Source organism: Hesperophylax consimilis, chromosome 9 (genome assembly GCF_061612785.1).
Source record: "Hesperophylax consimilis isolate HC1 chromosome 9, BYU_Hcon_1.0, whole genome shotgun sequence".
NCBI lineage: Eukaryota > Metazoa > Arthropoda > Insecta > Trichoptera > Limnephilidae > Hesperophylax > Hesperophylax consimilis.
The window spans coordinates 4,158,584-4,180,200 of record NC_142844.1 but is presented as its reverse complement, the minus strand read 5'-3'; the positions used below and the strand labels follow the sequence as shown (position 1 = coordinate 4,180,200).

The 21,617-nt window shown below is 35.7% G+C and overlaps 1 protein-coding gene across 3 annotated transcripts in view; it reads left to right on the top strand.

Moving 5' to 3' along the window:
- LOC149420809 (32 kDa beta-galactoside-binding lectin-like) overlaps positions 1-21,617 on the top strand; it is a 33,105-nt gene that overhangs the window by 6,205 nt on the left and 5,283 nt on the right. For 2 of the 3 annotated variants that reach the window (XM_089635564.1, XM_089635562.1), the window contains exons 2-5: positions 17,978-18,081; positions 18,543-18,759; positions 19,803-20,009; positions 20,699-20,909. In XM_089635564.1, coding sequence (XP_089491690.1) covers positions 17,978-18,081; positions 18,543-18,759; positions 19,803-20,009; positions 20,699-20,909 — 739 coding nt within the window. Of the gene's footprint in view, positions 1-6,417; positions 6,709-17,977; positions 18,082-18,542; positions 18,760-19,802; positions 20,010-20,698; positions 20,910-21,617 lie in introns of those variants that run through there. The other variant, XM_089635563.1, reaches the window with a different exon arrangement.

Sequence of the window (21,617 nt, the reverse complement as noted above, 5' to 3'; positions counted from 1 at the left end):
TATTGTGTATAAAGTGCTAGCAACATGCTAGTATGTACATATTGTTTGTACATACATACTAAACTATCAAAGAATTTAACGCTTATCTAACCGGTTATAAATAAATTATCTGAGTCAATAATACTGGTGTCAATAGAGTTTTAAAAATGTGTCAAGATGATGATATCAAATGCCAACACAGACGTGTTGTCAAACCTCTATTGACTACTAAAAGTGGCAGGGCTGACCAACTGTAGATGTTGGCAAAAAAAACCTCCTACAATACGATTTATATTTTTATTAGAACCCCGCGATCTCGCGAAACCGTTGCCAATGTGTGAATGTTGTAGCGCTAACATTGTAAATTATCCCTAAACGAATCTATTCTATACGCACTGGTTTGCGCATGATTAAAGTTCTGCAAAATTCACTTGCTTTCAAGGCGATTCGCGCATGCGCCGATATAGCACCGGACGAGTTATCTATGTATAAATCACGCTTTGGAGATCCAATACGTGATTTGCCATTAGGAGTGTAATCTGTCTCGTTCATGTCATCTTTCGGCCGGCCGAGCTGTCTCGATACCACCAGTAGAATGGTAAAACAAAGTTTTGTGCACATCGTATTATGCACGACTCGTTTGAAATTTTGAACAAATGAACATTTATTTTTTATTTATATATTATTGCACGCGGTAACCATTAATTATATACATGCCATTGTTCATAGTTGGAGGCTGCTTACCTAATTAGGTTCAATATTGTGTAAAAATATTTTATTATTCATTGCACGGATCTATTGTTCGATTTGTCATGGGCCAAGAAATCTGCAGTGGCCGATGCCCACTAGTTTTGTGTGGGGTAACGTTTAAAAATAATTTATAACGTCACTTTTCGACAAAAACGGCAAGATATTATATATTATGTTTTTTTAATATATATAACAGTTATATCATCAGGTTCCTATTAGGTAAGCTTAGTCTTTCCTAACAGCTTCGAAAAGTCCTGTACGCCAGTCGAATGTTGTAATCAATAGCGAGTCAATATTATAACTCAATCTATATCTCAATTGAAATACAACAGTGGGTACTTGTATTGGGGACAAATTAATTATGGGACCCATCTTTAATAAAGAGGTTCGTGTAGTGGCGCGAATACATTTGTGCTTCGGAATTATGGGAAAGGAACGAAACAATCGCAAAACGCCGCTACGAACACCTTTAAAAATTATTTTGTAATAGAGATCTAAAACTAAATTTGAGGAGAAAATGTTGTGACAACATCAAACTGAAATAAAGCTCATTAAACTGACACGGAAGATGAAGATTAGATTTCAAAATTTGGTAATGTTGAATGACCTTTGTCGTATGGTTTACAAATGGTCGCGTGGTTGGTAGAGTTGCATTTGAAATATAAAAGAATAGTGGATTATCTCGCTATGAGAGACAACTAATCAAGGGGGGTATTAGTTCTAAACGAGGCAGAAGGCATCGAGTTTTAAGATCATTGGTAGCTAACTGCTGATCGTTAGATAATAAGTCTGAGCCAATAAATACATCACCCAAATAAACACATTAAAATACAAAAATAAACCTTTTAGCTAACGCAAAAAATATATGCTTAGTTATCTTTTGGTAACTTGATACTTCCTTAATCAAACGTTACTAATTTGTTACATATAATATTGTAATATTAGCCCAGTAAAAAAACCAATATTGACTCATCCATTATTTTATATTCTTTCTTAACAATTACTGATAACTCATTGTCATTGTCAATATTGAATTCAAAGAACCATGCAGTTTGCTACGATGTTCTTCCCATAATGTTTAGATTTCAAAATAAATTGCAACAATACTCACGCTTGCCCTGCAGTTACGGGTTGTCGCCACTGCTCCCGACGAAAGACTGCACCCTAAATAAACCACTCACTAAATCGATATCTTCGGGCTTTTTGTATGAAACAAATTGGTCGTAAAAAACGTAGATATGCTATACAGACAGTAAAATTCTCATTCGGAGCCTACTTATTATACTATCCACCAATGAAAAACTCTGAAAGTTTATTCCGTAGACTTTCAGAGTTTTTCATTGGAAGATATAGTTAGTCAATCATAGACGTCAGAATATTTCGGTTCCAGTTTTCGATCTAGACTGCACCATGACTACACTAGACTTTCCTTCAGCCTACATAATTCCCGATATGAATCAACTTCCTTATCAGCGCATGTTATCATGCGATTACCATTGATACGAAATATTATTACTATTGAAACTTTGTCAGTTTCCAGTGCATTGGAAGAGGGTACCTACCCAAATGAAAAGATGTGTGACTGTAAAGGAGAAAATTGTGTTCCAAAGCAAGGGTTATTTTATTCTCTCTGCCTTCCTCTGCCCAGACACTGTGTAAGTCAATTAGTTAAATATTTTTTTCGACTTCATGAAACCTCTGACCTCTGAGTGAGTAAACACAGTCGCCCACCGCAAACCGCGGCTGGGAAACACGACAAACAAGTCATAATTGAACACATTGCGATTATTATCAGAATAGATCTGTTGATAGAGCCTTATTTAAATTACTAATTATTACAAAGTTCAGGTGTGGTCATAGTGTTATTAAGGGGGCGTCGTTCAGTAAGTACCTACCTACCGAGCGTTCATTAATTTGCTGACCCTTCGAAAGTTTTCGCTCGTCAAACTATGAACATAGGACTTCAACACTTTCAAACGTAAAATGGCAGAAACCCACCTACTTTGTTTTAGGATCTCTGTTTAGATGGCTTCAGTAATACTTACTTTGTTGACCGCAAGAGAGGCTTTATTAACGTAAGTAATTACAAAGGTAAATAAATGCTCACTTTGACGAATTTTTATATGGTATTTTTATGGCGCACGCCACAAAATGATTCAGGTTTTTGCTACATTACCAATGTTATTTCATTTGCGAATTCAAAATATAGTGTAGGCAAAGTCGGCCCTGGGCCAAACGGCGCGAGTAAAATGTTGACTCCTTGAAAACCCGTAGGCGCCTGTAATCAATAATGTTCGGATGGTTTGTATTTTTGTTTAAAACCGTTTTTATGAAAAAATAATTTCAGGGGCGATGTGTTAGGACAGGACTGTTAGGTATTATCAGCGCGTTAACAGGTAATTACACGAGCATAAGACCGGCATGGGGCATGGATGTCCACAGGTCCGGTCTTATTGTCCATTTAAATGGAATTGAGCATGGGATATATTAAATAAATCTGGAATTCACAGTGAAGATTCCCGATTTCCTGGAAAAGTATTTATTTACAACAACCGCATCCGCTTCCGTCACGGCCGCTAGATAATATATATGTAGGTATGTTCTAACCTAAAACCACACAGCACATTGTCGAAGAGTGTCCTCTGTCAACTCTGCCAGGGGCAAACCAGTATATTATGCTGCAGGCTACAGGACGCGAAATCAAATTAATGTATGAAAAATCTCAACATCCCCAGCCAAACATTTATTGCACAAAAATACAGAGTACAAAGGGTATAGCTTATAGGTTATATCATATTTCTTCCAGCTAACCCAAGAAATACACATTATATTACATAACCCAATAATTACATGTTAACAAATGTATGTAAATAAAACATAAAAGTGTAGTGTGGTCCTTTTTGAAATATAGTTTTTTTTGCTTTTGGGATTAATAAGTTTTCCGTGAACCTTGTAGCGTCTTTATGTGTTGAGTTTTTCTGTGGGAACTTTTCTGGAGATGATCGAACTAACAGGCATAACTCCATTATATATATGTCCGTCACTGTCAAAAGACAATCCAACTCCAAAACGTGTCAAGAGAATTTACATTTGACTGAGCGGAGCGAAATCCTTTTTTGTTTTGTTTATTTTTCTGATCTCGGGGAAGGTGGTGCAATCCCACATGTTTTGATGTTTTGACTCGATCACTTTGCATTTCGTTTGTCTGTAAATTTGTTAGTGTGTTTCGTGTCCGGTCAATCCTGTCAAGGTGGTAGTCGTACATGATAGTACCTGTTTATTCCGCCATAGCGCATGAGCGTTACGAGCTGTCAAGTCGCAGTAATTGACATTACGCGTCTACCAACTACGTCTAGGTACTAACTGTTTATATAAGACTTTTGTAATATTTCGCTGCGACTCTTTGCACATTGATACAAGTCAATAATATTCTAACCTCGTTTGAATTTTTTCGCTTTGCAGAAAAGTTATACTCACTGATGTTTTTTTATAGAAATTTCTCTATCATCGTCATTTGGAGGGTTAGTTTTTTTAAATAAATATTTTGAGACGATTATGAATCCATTAATAAAAGAGTGGGACGCCATGTATTTTCTAATAATTGTCCGGCACTGAATGTTTCAACGTCTCATTCCAAAATAAATGCATGTCTCCCACGTCAAAGAATGCGACAACGTCACGTCTATAAATAAAAATGATGAACATATATTATATTGGGTAAGTTTTTAGATTTTCACGGCCAAAAGCATTTTTGTTGTTTGTTTTTGGGGTGTTATGCCGTGTTGCGCTAACTCCTTCTTTAGCCGACGTTTCGGACAGCGTTGCAGTGTCCATCATCAGGGCAGATCCGGTAGATCCGAAGATGTGAGATCACACATCTTCGGATGTGTGATCTCATATCACATCACAGTGTCACACATCTTCGGATCTACCGGATCTGCCCTGATGATGGACACTGCAACGCTGTCCGAAACGTCGGCTAAAGAAGGAGTTAGCGCAACACGGCATAACACCCCAAAAACAAACAACAAAAATATTTTATATTTTTTATTTCAAGTATATAGTGACAGCATAATACAAAAGGTCGACATAAAATTAATCAATAATTCTACCCTTATTTATCCGTGAGATTAATGGTATCTTAGTCTATGGTATCTACATTTCAATTTCCCCACGTTGGACGCCATTTAATTCGTTAATTAGTTTTTAGAGTGAATTAGGAATATTCATCGTCGCAACACGCTGCTGCTGGTTTATTTATGCGCTGCTGTTAGTTAGGCTCGAAAGTGGCCACCTTCAAATTATTTAACACATAAGTACCTACATAGTGTGAATGCGACTTTATATTTTTTAATTGGAATCCTAACTGAAACATGAACATTTAAAATTACTAGTAAGTTCTGTGAACAGTGGACCTCGCGTTCAATAAATTATGTTTCTAATTTTCTTTTATTTAATAAATCAAAACCAAAAATTCCTCTGAAATCATATGTAAGATTTGTAAGTAGGTACTTAAACACCTACCCACTTAATTATAAACCATAAATATTTATTCAAAACATTTTTTTAATTTCAAATAAAGAATTATAAAATTTGTCCAAAGAAATGTTACCATAAATGCCGATTCTTTTTTCAAATTTTCTTCAGGCCGTTAGATATCGTAATATTAATTATTCCGATTTGACTGCTCGTAGTAGGAATCACGATGAGTGGTTTATTTATGCACGATCCTGCAAACTCTGGCGAGATAAAAATGTAGTATCTAACACATTTACAGACAGATGAAATGCCAAATGGTCGAGGGAAAACAGGACTTCGCTACGCTCAGTCAATTAAATTAGTTTCTTGGGTATATGTGGAGTACGAAGCCATGCGGCGTAAGAATTGCAGATTCTAGCCAAGTCACAAGTCACTAAATATACTTGATCTTCTGTAAATAGTTCCCAAAGGAATGGGGGAGGGAAGGGGGTGTACAGCGCACGCGCGTTATGACTACACCGGTGTCTGACTAGGGTTGGCAGACCGTTTAATTATTTTATAATTGTAATACATTTATGATAAACCGCTAATTGTTACTGCATTATGTAATTAATTCAAAAAGTGGACGAGTCGAAAATTCGAGTTTTGATAAACTACAAAGTATGCAATGTCAATCCTTATTTCATATTTAATTTAGTTCTAACTAAAGGTGACTAAACAGGATCTATCCTGTTTTGCTAAATGAACTTTTTTTCCTTTCGTACGAAATTGATATGAAAGCTGTAAAACATAAATAAAAAAATCTAAGAAAGATATGACGATATGTCTACTTCTCCAAACTGAACTGCGCTCACTCAATTTACTGCATTGTTTACACGAGTCATTTTTTTCGTATTTTTTACCCACCCCACCCTGTGGTTAAGTTGACATTGCTAATCGAAGGAAAAAAAAGGATTAAAAAAATGGACTCTTATAAGGCATAGTTCTTATATATACCTATATTGATTTTTCTGAATATAATACCTTATATTTTATTTTATTATTATAAAACACTTGTGTCGAAACACTTTGGGTCAAAGTCGAAAATAAAAGACGATGGCGCATTAAGTTTTTTTTGTGTTCAATGCTTTTGTAGCTTTTTTATATTGGAGGTTTTCTACGATAAGAATTTTAATTTTATAAATCTACCTAATTTAGAATATGAATTCTCTCATTTATGTAACGACAAACGGTTTATTGTTCAGTTATTTTTTTAACAAAATAATATAGCCAGAAAGTCATCCTTGATATGACAGATCTGTTGATCTGTTCTCTCTTCTACAGTAGTAGACTGCACTCAAAATAATAATTACCTTGATACCGACGGAGAACGGTTAGAACCACGTTCCTGATTATTAGTTTTGCAAGAGAATGGTGAAAGAATGTATAATGGAGGAAGAGAGGGAAGGACTACCGACTGAGGAGCAAAATTATTTGCGTCCCGAAGATCTTGCCATTTATGTAGGTAATACCATAATAATTTTAATATAATATTTATTATTTTGTTCAGTCAACGAAATTAAATGGTTAGGTATTGCAGACTGTAATTTGGATTGTCTGGCGTTCTGCCGTGTTACGAAAAAAACGTGAAATCCAGGGTTGCATTGTTTTGCCGTAACGTGGGTGGTTTATTTATGGTCGTATTATTATTCCTCATTTACCCCTATCCACATTCACAGTTTTTTTTGTAATGTTTTCCTTGCGTAGATTTTCGTGACGACAAAATCCTTGTAACTTGAAAATATCACTACAAGACAGATTTTTTGAAATCTTCAAACCAGCTTTAATTCAATTGCCCCCTTTTGGGTTGCGTAGTTTTTTCGTAACATAATACTTAAGTTCTGATGGTAGTATTGAAATAACCATGTATCACCTTGATAAACTTGTCGAATTAAATAATGATTCGAAATTCATTTTTTTAAATGGTTTGAATCATAAATAACAGGTAGGTACCTACTAGGTATGTTTTAAAATAATTATAATCGTTTTTCGGCATAATGTACGTTTAGAACTTGACATGCTTATTTGTGCAAATGTTCGTTTGTTCAAAATCTTAAATCTCCGAAAGTTCTTCGCCGATTGCTTTGAAATTTTGACTCAACGTTACATTCGAATACGCGTGTGTATTTATATACCTATATTATACAGGGTGTATCGGCACTAACCCGACAAACTTTAACCAGCTATTCCTTAGCACATTTGGAGTAAAAAATGTTATGTGCACTTTGCTGTCCGGTAACGTTTTTTTTTAATAAAAAATTAATTAAACATATTTTCACCACATGTCACCACTGTTTTATCCTTTGTCAAAATTTGAAAGCAACATCGCAACTCTCGCGTGTTGCTGCGAACGAAGCCCGTATTACATAATCCAGTACCAGAAAAGAAATATTTTATTTAACAATAATGATTATTCACATTTTTCGTATGCGAATCACTGATTGTCTTCTTGTATTGTACACATCAGTTTTATTTTTGTATCTAAATTGTTTCACCTCTGGAATGCTTTGGTTTCACCTCTTACGCGTTTCACGTATTAAATAGTCTAATTTTGAAACTAAGAAACTAATTAGTAGATTTCCTGAATTTATAATCGAAGTCCAATAATTCTGAGCACTTTTAAAAACAATTTTCCTCACTTAGGTACTTATCAATAATAATAATTGGATTATTTGAACAGCGCCGTTGTTTTTTAAATCACCGTAAGTGCTCTGTCAAAATGTTACTTGCTAGGCTATCCTACAACGTATATTTTTTAATAAATTTAGTTATTTACAACTTCGCGGAATGTGATTTATGAATATTATTGCTTATGTTAAAAGCCTTCCAGAATTACCGGAATATAACGAGCAGCTTGACACACTTAAGTTTATTTCCACTAATTTGAAGGTACAAAGAATGTATAGTTTTAAAAACAATCCCGATGAATCAAAAAACGGTTCATATAAAACTGCTGCGCAACACACTGAGACAAAGGAAAGCACTCACACAAACGTCATGACTGCATTGGATTGACCACCTGCAAATGAATGCTGCCAGATTGCTAATTTATTTAAACAATAATTATTAAATTTTATTTAAAATATCGCAATTTTTTTAAAAAATCGACAATAAATTACAACTATAATTTAAAAAAAATATTCTTAACCCCACGCTTTTTCGTAATTGATTAATTAATTCAGAATTTAAACGTTGCTTGAAATGACTAGCCGTATTTGGTGACCAGATCTGAATATCCAGGTTCAGAATTTAAACGTTGCTTGAAATGACTAGCCGTATTTGGTGACCAGATCTGAATATCCAGGTTTAGAATTTAAACGTTGCTTGAAATGACTAGCCGTATTTGGTGACCAGATCTGAATATCCAGGTTCAGAATTTAAACGTTGCTTGAAATGACTAGCCGTATTTGGTGACCAGATCTGAATATCCAGGTTTAGAATTTAAACGTTGCTTGAAATGACTAGCCGTATTTGGTGACCAGATCTGAATATCCAGGTTCAGAATTTAAACGTTGCTTGAAATGACTAGCCGTATTTGGTGACCAGATCTGAATATCCAGGTTTAGAATTTAAACGTTACTTGAAATGACTAGCCGTATTTGGTGACCAGATCTGAATATCCAGGTTCAGAATTTAAACGTTGCTTGAAATGACTAGCCGTATTTGGTGACCAGATCTGAATATCCAGGTTTAGAATTTAAACGTTGCTTGAAATGACTAGCCGTATTTGGTGACCAGATCTGAATATCCAGGTACTTCCTCACCTTCCACTCCTTCCCTTAGCCATAAAACTTACCCCAATTCAACATAAAAATTGTTTAAATTATCGGATGTAATGAAATGCATAATAATTAGACCCCAAAATACTTAATTATTCAGGGAAATAAACCCCTGAGTCATCAGTTGGAAATACCAACGACATTAAGTGAAATTAACAATGCAATAATCCTATTATTGCATTGTTTAAAATTTCACTTAATTATTAGCATTAGCAAATAATATTGGGATTAGCAAATAATAATTTACGACAATTTACTCGGAAATCAATAAAGCCAGAATAATAAAAAAAGAAAGTTATCACTTACGTCGTCTGTAAGTGGCTTTACCAAAGTTTGATAATGCCGTCAGAAGGTGAAACAGCTGTCACGCGTAATAATAATTACAACTAGCAGAACTTGTTTATAAACACACTGTTTTTATAAATTTTTTAATAAGACTGTTAAAATAAAAAAAATCTCTAAATTGAAATGGAGTTCTACAAACTAAACTTAAAATCAAATAAATTTATTGCGAAGGTTCAAAGTACTGTACTGTAATATTATATTAAATAATTTTTACGTGTTTAATTATTGTTTAAAGTCAGATTAAAGCGATTAAAAAACCCACCTGGCAATTCTTATTCGAGTTTCGTTGTTTTTACGTATTGGCGCGCTTACAAGCATCAGTCGTCTCATTTTTAACCATTAATATTTAGTGTGTAGGAAAGAGAGAAGACGCTTTTCGACACACTTGTCGAAAAACTTGTTGAATGCCGACGGGCATACTCTTCTACAGATTTTATTAAATATTGATATGTAGGTAATATTGATGTGTAAATGAATGACATTGTGAGAATTTTACCAATAAATAATAAATGAAAATGCGGACATGTAGTTTATGTTAATTTTTTTATTGGAGCATTTGTTCGAAGTGACTACCATTATTTTCGATGCAAGCGTGTAGTCTTGTTATATTTTGATTATTTAAGTTTGCAGGATTTGCTTTAATTTCTGCAGCGGCTTCCATCACTCGTTCGAGCAGTTGCTCTCTTGAGGCTATTGGCTTAGCATACACTTTTTCCTTGAGAGCCCCCCACAGGTAGTAATCCAGGGGGGTCAGGTCGGGTGATCTTGGTGGCCAAGCAATGGCCGGACTTCCACGGCCTATCCAACGACCAGGAAACTCGACATCCAAGTAGTTCCGCACGGCAATCGAATAGTGTGGTGGGGCTCCATCGTGCTGGAACCACATTCTCCGTAGTAATTCGAGGTTCACATCTTCCAGAATCTCGCCCAGTTGCACTTGTAAGAACTCCAAATACATCGGTCCATTTAGTCTGGGAGGCAACTCGATTGGACCGAGTATTTGATTTCCCAGGATTCCTGCCCACATGTTGATGGAAAATCTGTCCTGGCTCGACGACTCCCGAACAAGCTTGGGGTTTTGTTCAGCCCAATGGTGCAAGTTGTGCACATTTAGCACTCCTGTTTTAGTGAACTGTGCTTCGTCGGTAAACAATATGTTTTTCATGAAGTCTGCATCTCTTATGACATTATGCAGCATTCTTCTGCAGTACACGACTCTGGAAAAGTGGTCATTCTCCATGAGGCCTTGGCAGCGCCTATAGTGAAAAGGTTTGAGCCCGTGCTTCTTCAGAACTCTCCATACCGCCATGTGTTCCCTGTGTCCTATCATCAGAGCGACCCGACGCACGGACAGCGTGGGGTCTTCGGTAATTAAGTTCAGGATTCTCTCCTCAACTGCCACAGGAACGATGTTGTGTCCTCCGCCGGCGCCTTCAATCCGTCCGATGCCACAGTCACGCAATTGTTGATACATCTGAAACAAAACAACAAATAACAACTGCTTTTATTATTCAGCTCAGTAATAATGTCAAATAAACAATCGCGGGCTTTTTCACTCATTTTATTTTTAAAGAACACTTATTTTAGGCACATATCAGAAAACTTACGTTTTCTCTTCATTTATTTCATTTTTTTATAGTAAAATGTATAACAAAGTGTTTTAAATTATAATTTTCTTAACTAGGTACGGTTGATATCTTGGATTCACAGGGGTGAAATTGAATTCAAGTAATTTAAATAATCCCATGGTGAGAAAGGGAGTGAATTCAATTGCAGTGAATGATGCATTTATTAGAGATTAAAATTAATTAACTTTTTAAAACGCCGTTTAGTGACCACTGAACACAAATCACCTAAAGTACAATTTACATTTTTAAAGTTGGTGGCCCCTTGTTATGTTTTTAATGTTCCCAGTTTAAATTTCAAAAGCGCTTTTTGGCATTATCAATGAATGTAAATAGTTTCAATAAACAATTGATAGGGTACAAACCTGGACAAAGGTAGCATGGTGTGGGACGCGTCTTCCAGGAAACCTCATGCGATACTCCCTTACGGCTGCTCGTGAATTTCCATTGCAAAATCCATAAACAAAAACAATATCTGCTTGCTCGGCAGGTGGATAATTGAGGGGCATATTTCAACAGTAAAAACTTAGATAACAAAACAAAAACGAAACTAGAAACTTGATGACATGCGAACTCCCAAAACAGCACTGACCACTGATACGAGACGGGGTGGCGGGAACCACACGGGACTTGAGACAGAATATGTGTGAAAGAGATGACAGTAGCGCGGCGTTGCCAATTATTTTACCCCTATACTGTGGGCAGTAGCGGAGTGTGGAAATTTTATTTATTTTTTGTTTTTAAAAGAAAAAAAATGTTACCGGACAGCAAAGTGTACATAACATTTTTTACTCCAAATGTGCTAAGGAATAGCTGGTTAAAGTTTGTCGGGTTAGTGCCGATACACCCTGTATAGATGAAAACTGTAACAGGTAAAAACGTGTTTATTTTTTAAAAGCGCCATCTATTGGACTTAAAAGCAACACTCGCTATTTTTTTATCTATCTGCACAGACTGACTGAGCCACAGCCACGGGAGGCGGGGTACAGCTATTAATAAATAAAATACTAAGGAATGAAAGAAATATTTGTTTAGTATGTTCAATTTTTTGTTTGTTGTTATTTCGGAAATATACACTGTTGTAAAAATATTAATATCTATCTTCTATCTATTTATATAAAGAAAGGCGGGCGGCGTGGATCTGTTTTTTTACAAATCTACAGTTTTATTGCGAGATTTATGAAATTTTGCACACTTGGGTCAAACCCCATTTTGCAAACCCCATTCCCAACCAATTTTGATACTTGTCATGTAAAATAATAGCAAAATTTCTCTCTGCAAAACTTTAAATAAAATAACCATAAAAATATATAATCTTACTAGAAGTTACCATATTAAATAATTATGTACACTCTAATATAATTTTAACAATCTCATTGGAATTTCATTATTCTAAATTAACAAATTCAGCATTTAAAATACGTTATTCTAAAATTTTTTAATTCCTATTTCAAATGCCTGTCAGTAAAATCTTTTGTATTAGGTTGGTAGATACATTATTTTATTTTGTTCATCAGATCGATTCTCTGTCAATTTTTACAATATATAAAAAAAAACTTTGCAGTAATGGAGCGCTTCACCCAACATTTTTGTAAAAGTTCAAAATTTACGGAACAAGCGAGGCAAGCAAGTTTTTCTAGAAATTCAAGGCATTCTAGTCAATCCAAATCAAGACAATCAATATTACTATATTATTATGTGAGTTGATGTGGTATTCTAGATAATTCAGAGAGATCCGATGACGTTACAATACATATAGGCACGCTTTGGAGATCTCAAAGTGGCAAGCAAAAGAAAAGCTAATTGTCGTGCTTTCGATTTTGTAGCTTTAGCACTAAACTATCAAGCGTCACATAAGGTCACGTACTACCTCTAACTAAATTTCATAAAAATTGCCAAAATGCCCTCGTGGGTCATTTAAAAAAAATAAAGAATTATGTGAATACCGCTCCCAACTGTCCAGAGCCAGTGAGACTATGGCATCCCCAATTGGGGTATATTGGGAGGCTGAAGGTAGTCGGGAGGGTAAGGAGATGGGTAGGAGGAAGATGGGGGAGTACCTGACTATTCTGATCTGGTCACCAAACACGGCTAAAGCTATTTCAAGCAACGTTTCAAGTCTGAATGGTGGTCTTACACCAGAGAGATACTAAGAGTATTGTCCACTCTGGAACGTACTGCAAGTATAAAATAATATATGTATAAGTATATATATATTATTTTAAATTAATAATTTTTAAAATAACACAAAATAATCAAATAATTGCTGTTTAAGGCTGTCAATGTCGTGAGAAAATGTTTGCATGATATATATATATATATAAGACCCGAAGACGTCTTAACTGATTTTTCGTATTTCACAAACTCGAATGGACTGACGCAGTACAATAAAGTGAAGAACAGTAGCGATAACATTCTCGATCTTATCCTTAGCAATATAAATGTGTGTGACGTGATGAGAAGCGAGGAACCACTGGTGAATGAAGACCAGCATCACCCGACGCTGGATATTTCCGCGCGCCTATCAAGAGCGGTTCGGTGCAGACGAAGACCCCGCCAAAACGATCGCCGCGCCCCCCGCGGGCCCCCGCCTTCGCTCCACAATTATAATTTCCACCAATTTAATTATAAGCGAGCAAACATAGAACTGTGCAATAATATTCTTTCGCATTTTGATTGGACATTTTTGTACACCATAAAATCTGTAGACGAAGCAGTGAAATATTTAAACAATGTACTGTTTAGTATTTTTGAATTATGTATACCAAATAACAAACCCAACATCACAAACGATGTATATCCGATATGGTTCAATAAGAGCATTATAGATAAACTGAAAAGAAAGGAATCGCTCAGAAAAAGATATCTATTGCACAAAAAGCAATCCGATTATCTGATATTTTCAGCGAGTAGATCCGAGCTAAAATCTGAAATAAAATTTGCTAAAAAACAATACATGGAAAATGTACAGAATGGGATCAAAGACGACATAAAGTTTTTCTGGAACTATATTAGGTCACAAAAAGTTAACCCAACCTCACCAACATCCTTGATTGAGGAAGGCGTAACTTTTACTAACCCTAACACAATTGTAAACAAGTTTGCTGACTATTTTCATTCCGTCTATAGTCAAGTAACCCCTAAACTTGAAACCAATTTCCCAACAGCATCACCCTGGAACGTTGGAGATATCTCACTCGGATTGACCAACATCCAGGAAATAGAAACTTGTATCCGGAATCTCCGACCTGATAAGGCTACTGGTCCGGACGGTATTCCTCCTTCAATAATTATAAAAATCTCTCCAAATATCTGTGTTCCCCTTGCGTACATATTTAATCTCTGCATCATGTCTTCCACATTTCCACAGTGTTGGAAACTAACGAGGGTCAGCCCCATTCACAAAGCTGATGAAAAGACTGACGTCAGAAATTATAGACCAGTTGCAGTACTGTCAACAATTCCAAAAATTTTTGAAATGATTATCTGTGATAAAATCAGTCCACAAATCACGCCTTTCTTAAGAGGTAATCAACATGGCTTCTTACCGAAGAAATCAACGGTAACCAACTTACTCTCTTTCTCTCGACGGGTAGCACAAGGCCTAGACTGTAGGCATCAGACGGACGTAATTTACACGGACTTCGCAAAGGCATTTGACCGAGTAGATCACGATATTCTAATAAAAAAGATGCATAAAATAGGTTTTAATCAACCCTTACTGACATTTTTTGCGTCATATTTAAAAGATAGAAGTCAGTATGTAAATATAAATGGATACGACTCCCATAAGTTCGCAGCTCTGATAGGAATTCCTCAAGGATCGAATCTCGGTCCCATGTTATTCCTCATTCTGATTGATGACATTCAGGATTGTATACGTCACAGCTCATGTCTACTATTCGCAGATGACATGAAACTGATGAAGGAAATCGAATCAGATTATGATTATTCAAAACTGCAGGCCGACCTCGATTCAATCATGATATGGTCGGTAGAAAATAAACTTAACTTCAATATTAAAAAATGCGTTGTTATGACTTATAGTCGTTCACAAAATCCGGTATTCTGCCAGTATAGAATGAATGGTGAAGTACTTACACGCGTAAACATCATCAAGGACCTTGGGGTGATCTTTGATCCCAAGCTGACATTTTCAAACCACATAGTCCAGCTTACCTCGGCTTGCTCCAAAACTCTTGGTTTTGTAATTAGAACTTGCAAACAATTCAATAACAAAGAAGCAATGACCTCCATGTTCAACGGAGTGGTCAGAAGCAAGCTGGAGTACGCCAGTACTGTCTGGATACCTTATCAACTTAAATACATAAATATGATTGAACAAATTCAAAAAAAATTCCTAAGGTATGTTTACATGCGATCATACGGAATATATCCGAAATTCATGCATCACGTGGAACTGCTAAAGGAGACAAATTACCAAAGCCTGGAGACTAGGCGTAATGCCGGACTCATGGTATTTGAATTAAAGTTACTAAAAAACCTTATCGATTGCCCATATCTCCTGTCATGCTGTGGATTATTCGTTCCTGATAAATACTGTCGAAATCGTAGCCACGACCTATTCTGTATACCGCAGGGTCGGACAGATGTCATTGCCCGACATAGCATGACAAGAGGTATGACCTTACTAAATGCCCTACCAGCGGATATAGATGTGTTTAATATCACTATACCATGTTTTAAAAAATATATGTACATGTATTGTTAGTTTTAATAAAATTGTACCATAATTGGACTTACCTGTCTGTCGTACAATAATTAAAAAAAAAAAAAAAAAAAAAAAAAAAAAAAAAATATATATATATATATACATATATATATATATATATATATAGATATATATAGCACACAATGGAAAAAGCAAAGGAATAACACTTAATTCATGAATACACCCAAATTATTTATTAGTTTAAAAACTACAATTATTGTTTCCTGAAAATTTTCAACGCCGTTAGAAAAAATGAAATGCGAATGTAGTAACACATATTAGAAGAAAGAAAACCTACTGGCAGCATGTTGTCTCATACAGCATTCTGTATTTTAAATATGAAAACACTGCCCGGGCTTATATATATATTATTTAATTTGTTCATACTCATAATATTATATCCTTTGAATATTTATTTGACATACATGAGCAACGTTTGAATTAAGAATTCTCTGGAAACATAAGGAGTGTTTCTTACTAGCCATATTTTTTTTTTAATTTGAGACAATAACAAGTCTATTTATGCATTGTAACGTCATTGGATAGAACAATGGAATGAACGAATATTATAATTAAGGTGACCATTCATACTGGTTTTACCAGTGCACTACTATTATTATATAGCACCATGCATCTTCAGAAAGGTGGCCACTCTCGCCTTCTAAATGAGAATCAGTTATGCCTCCTCATCTCCCAATATCAAAAAAAAATCCGGGAAGGCAAATGAAAAAATCAAAGTTATTGAAATAAAACTTAAAGTTACTTACAAGCAGAGATGTGCAAAATGGGTACCCAAAACCATTTGAAATGCAAAATGGAAATGGGTCAAAACTTTTCCATTTGAAAATGAAAAATGCAAAATGGTTTTTAGAAAAGCATTTCAAATGCAAAATACCTATTTTCAAAATGCATTGAAAATGCAAAATGGTTTCTCAGGTCAAACAATTAAAATAATTATAGAATTTTTAAACAATTTTGTCATTTTATAATGGAAATCAATGTAGAACAAACATATTACATGATGGTAAATCCAAAAACACCACAACTACAGATTATGAAACCACAAAAAATTTGCGCGGGACTAATGTTGCCAACGTAAAAACATAGAAACTGCTATCTAACATTTAATATTACAGCGTCATAGCCACATGTTCAGTATTTGAATCAGTATGTTTTGTAATGGTATCACTCAATTGCCAGGGCTCCTACCAGGGAGCAACTTGACAAATGGAAATTATCTCTCATAGCGAGGTTGAGGACTGACTGATATTTGGGGCTTATGAAAAAAAGATGAGTGGAGATAGTAGGAGGAATGTTGCAAAAAAGCATTTAAAATGGAAAATGCATTGAGAAAAGCATTTAAAATGCAAAATGCAAAATGGTTTTTAGAAAAGCATTTAAAATGCAAAATGGAAAATACCCATTTTGCATTTTGCATTTCCATTTGAAATGGATTTATTTGAAATAAAGCACATCTCTGCTTACAAGTAACAACTATTTTCGTTGAGGGAGATAGAAAAACATGCAAAAATACATAATGTGATATAAGGTTCTTATTTTAGGTTTTTTTATACATTTTTTTTGCAAATTTAGATCAAAGCGGAACCTTTCGACTAATATCACATCGTACTACAGTCAAAACATGAGAATTTTACAATTTTTATTGAAAAAAATATGTTGCACTTCAATGCATCGTTTACAATCTTCGCCAATGTAATCAGTTCTTTCTTGTAGTAATCAAGTTAAAATGAAGTTTTATTTAAAATAATTTTTGCAGATTTTATTAAGAAGTAAGCGGAATATGAAAATATTACCAAATTTTTTTAGAATTCGATAGCCACCCTCGTGAATCTCCCATTTCATGAAAATGAAAAAATCTGAGAACTTGTCGTTTGAAAAAAAATGGTCACCTTAAATATTAATCAAAAGGATCACGTTAAAGGAATGAAGTAAAATGGGAGGTAGCACAATTGGCCTGTGGTCGTATAAGTAAACCGTCTTCGCTCTATAATAATTAATTAATTTTATATAATGCCGAATGAATATTGACAAATAGGTTTTAATCTTGTTTAGAGTAACTAGATCAGGAGTCTCAGTTTCAGAGAACAGTTTCTTTCAATCGTTATCTATAAAAAAAAATTCTCTCCCTCTCTGTTCCATTTCTGTCACAGCATTCTTCATAATATGAGGGGTTTTACAGTCACTAGTCTGCTGTTTTCTGTTTTAAAGTTATAATTTTTTATTTCCAGGATGAGGTGGACACTTCAGATGTGAAGTACGCAGGAGACCTGGGCCAGTTGGGGCCTGGACTAGTGGTCACCGTGCAAGGGGACATCCTTCCTTCGTGTGAGAGGTATGAATTAGTTTATTTACTTAAATTTTATGGACCAGTCGTTGAAGGGAATACACACCTTTGAATAATGGTTGAAGGTTTTTTTAAAGTATTTGTGCTAGCAGAATATGAGCCAATCTCAAATACATAGCATGTGGGGCTGGTGCGAAAAGAGTAAAGTGTCAGTAACAATCGGACACAGTTGCTGTTACTGCAGAAATATAATAAGTTGACATATAAAAATATGTTCAGAGTTGTCTTGCACTCCAATCCTTTTGTAACCCTTGGGAAAATAGTTGGTTGCTTCGTTAGTTTTGCAGTCTTGCATTGACTGCTATTTACTTGTAATATAACAAAAAAAACTGTGCTAGTTGATTCCAGTAACAATTAAAGGTTCACTCATGGCATGTTTCTAAATTGTTGTCTTTTTTCCAAGTATTTCTTTGTTTGCGACAGGTTCTAAGTTGCATTCTAAATTGCAGGTTTTCTGTGAATCTGCTGTGTGCGGAGGAGAAGGGCGAGCGCGACATTGCACTGCACCTGAACCCGCGTGTGTCGCAGCGCTATGTTGTGCGCAACTCAAGGCTGCGCAAGACGTGGGGTACTGAGGAGACAGCCGCGCCCACCACCTTCCCACTGCAGCGCGGACAGCCTTTCAAAATAGATATCTTTGTGGCCGATGACTCATTCTTTATTCAGGTACCCATCATTTAAAAGCCTTTGTTTAGCTTTAATCTATTGGCTTCCAGAGCTAAAAGGTTTTTGTCTAGTAATATTTTTTAATACAGGGTGTCCGGGGGTAAAGTGCACTAACTTTTTTTCCCATACTAATAATCCTTAATGTGACGTACAAACTTACCCGATAAATTCGCTGTGAGCTTGTCGAAAACAAGGTGGCAACGTTGTGATCGGCCCGTATCCATTGAAACCGCATGTAAACAATAACATTAGGCCGAGAGTTTGACGTTTACATTTATTCTACAATATTGTTTGTTTTAAACCAAATTCAAAAAGAGAACTGTACTAAAATTAACAAAATGTAATTACACTTTGGACAATAAAATTATTTAAACTATTAATCACTTAACTAATTTCATTGCTTTTGACTAATTTGAAGAATTTTCAAAATATTACCATTGCGCCAGTTATATCCATCTAGATTAAGATTTAAAAACATCATTTCAGGCAGAGTAAATCTGCCTATATAAATAAAAATGTTTGTTTCTTCAAAATCTTAAAACCCCGAAAGTTTTTCACCGATTGCTTTGAAATTTTGACATAAAATTGTATTCGAATATGCGTGTGTTTTTATATACCTATGCTTTTTTTTTTTAAAGAGCGTCTTCTGTTGGACATAAAAGCAACACGAGCTATTGTTTCTCTATCCGCACAGGCCGACTGAGCCACAGCAAAGCGTGGTAGACTACAGCTTGTTATGGATAAAATTTTGAAAAACACCAACGTTTCATCATTTTGGCGAAAACACAATGTCAAAAAGAAAATGTAACCATACAAGCCTTTATCTATCTATCCATTTTCCATCTACCAAATATTCATAAAATGTCGTTTTTTCCATTGTTTAGTACTAAACTTGTAATAGAGGTAAATTTCAATATAAATTTGATACGATTTATTGATTTGAACATATTTATTACAGATATTCATTCTGCTCTTTTAGACGACAATGACAATGTTATATTATATCTTTAGTGACAGATTCTGATAAATTAATGCATTTTCAGATCAACAGCCTCCATTTCTGCCAGTTCATGTTCCGCACGCCCCTGCGACGCGTGTCAGGTGTGGAAGTCCGCGGGGAGGGGTTGCGCGTGGGCTCCGTGGTGGAGGGACGCTGCGCCTCCTACCCCTCGGGTCGCCCCGCACCTCCCATGGTACCCAGCCACCCCGCACAGCCCGGCGACATCCAGACTGTACAGCAACTCGTCTGGGTAAACATAACCTCACTTTTAATATAAACTAATTTGGATTGTTTGATCAGCTGTGAAGCATGATCAAGCTGAAGGACTGTGATTCGACAGTTAGGAGTTCATTACGAAATGGCAAGCATAAAATAATGGTGTTTGCCTATTTGATGATAACGTCAAATGCGAAGGCCGTTTGAAAAAGTGGGCCTTAGACTCACAAATAGGACACTGTCACCTCAAGAGACACATGCCGCTGTTGGAGCAGAAAACAATCACAGCTGAAGAAATGTAAAGGAGCAACTAAAGGAGGGGGGGGTGTAGATAAGTTAAAATTTGTGGTTGTATGTATTTTTGGATGATAGAGCTGAACAAATAAAAAACAATTTTTTTTAGATCTCAACAACCGCGCCATCAATCGGGTCCAAAACTATCCTATGTTTCAAGCTGGACACATTCACAAAATTTCATTGAAATCGGTTGGGCGGTTTCGGAGATTAGCCTGTACGAACATAGTCACATGTGATGTTTATATATATTAACGTAAACACATTATCTGCTTAGACGGTACAAATTACAGATCATCATTTTGTGGCGCTCGTCATTTTACCCTGGCACTCAGGGTTATCCCATCATTGGGTGGCTCTCTTTCCAGAGTTGTGTATTTATGTAACTTCAATGATGAAGAAAGAATGATTGTGTCTCTTTGTTTGCAGGATAACCCAGCGTGTGCAGTGCTAGAGCGAGGACTGGGGCGCGGCCAGCAGTTGGTGGTGGCGGGGCGCGTGAAGCTGCTCCCGCACGCCTTCTACATCAACCTGCAGAGCTCTGTGCAGCTGTGGCCGCATCCCGACATCGCGTTGCACATCAACCCACGCTTCATGGCCGCACGCCAACACCTCGTCATATGGAACGCTTGGCATGATGGTGAGTGTTGCTAGCTTTTCCGTGCCTTCTTCCTTCATTTTTGGTGGATGGACTAAGTTAATACACTAATCAGATCGAGGTGTCATTTGTGGCACTTACAGGACACTCAAAATCCATAATCCATTGGAATACCTGAACAAAATCATTTTTGTTACACCTAGTTAAAATTTCTATGCTAAACCTCTCACTGATACTAGATGATTTATTTTACTGTTTAATTCAATTATTTGCCTGGAAAGACAAAGAGAGGAGATGAAAAAGCTTAACCTTCAGAACTAGCTTTATGCATTTAGAGCTCCATGTACACATAAGAAATCCACAAGTGACAAGGTCATCAAATGGCCATTCAGCGCCATTTTATTTTTTGATAGTTGAAGGTTCCCGTTAAATGTTTAAAATAAAATAAATAAAGTTTAAATAAAAGTTTCATTTTTGAACAAATTGTGATCAACAGAAGAGGACAACTATCATGTTGTTAAGCTTATCAGGTTATTACAATTTGATAGAAAGCTGAAACGCACCTAGAATCGGCATTTAACAGGGACCTTTCAAATAAATGTAAAAAAAAACAAAATGGCCAATTGATGACAAGGTTATATTTGAATTTCTGCGAAACAACTGGGCCTTACAGTTTCAAATAAAACCAGGTGCACTTTCTTTTGTCACCTGTCAAATAGATATCTCTTCCCCACTTGTGATGTATTCAAA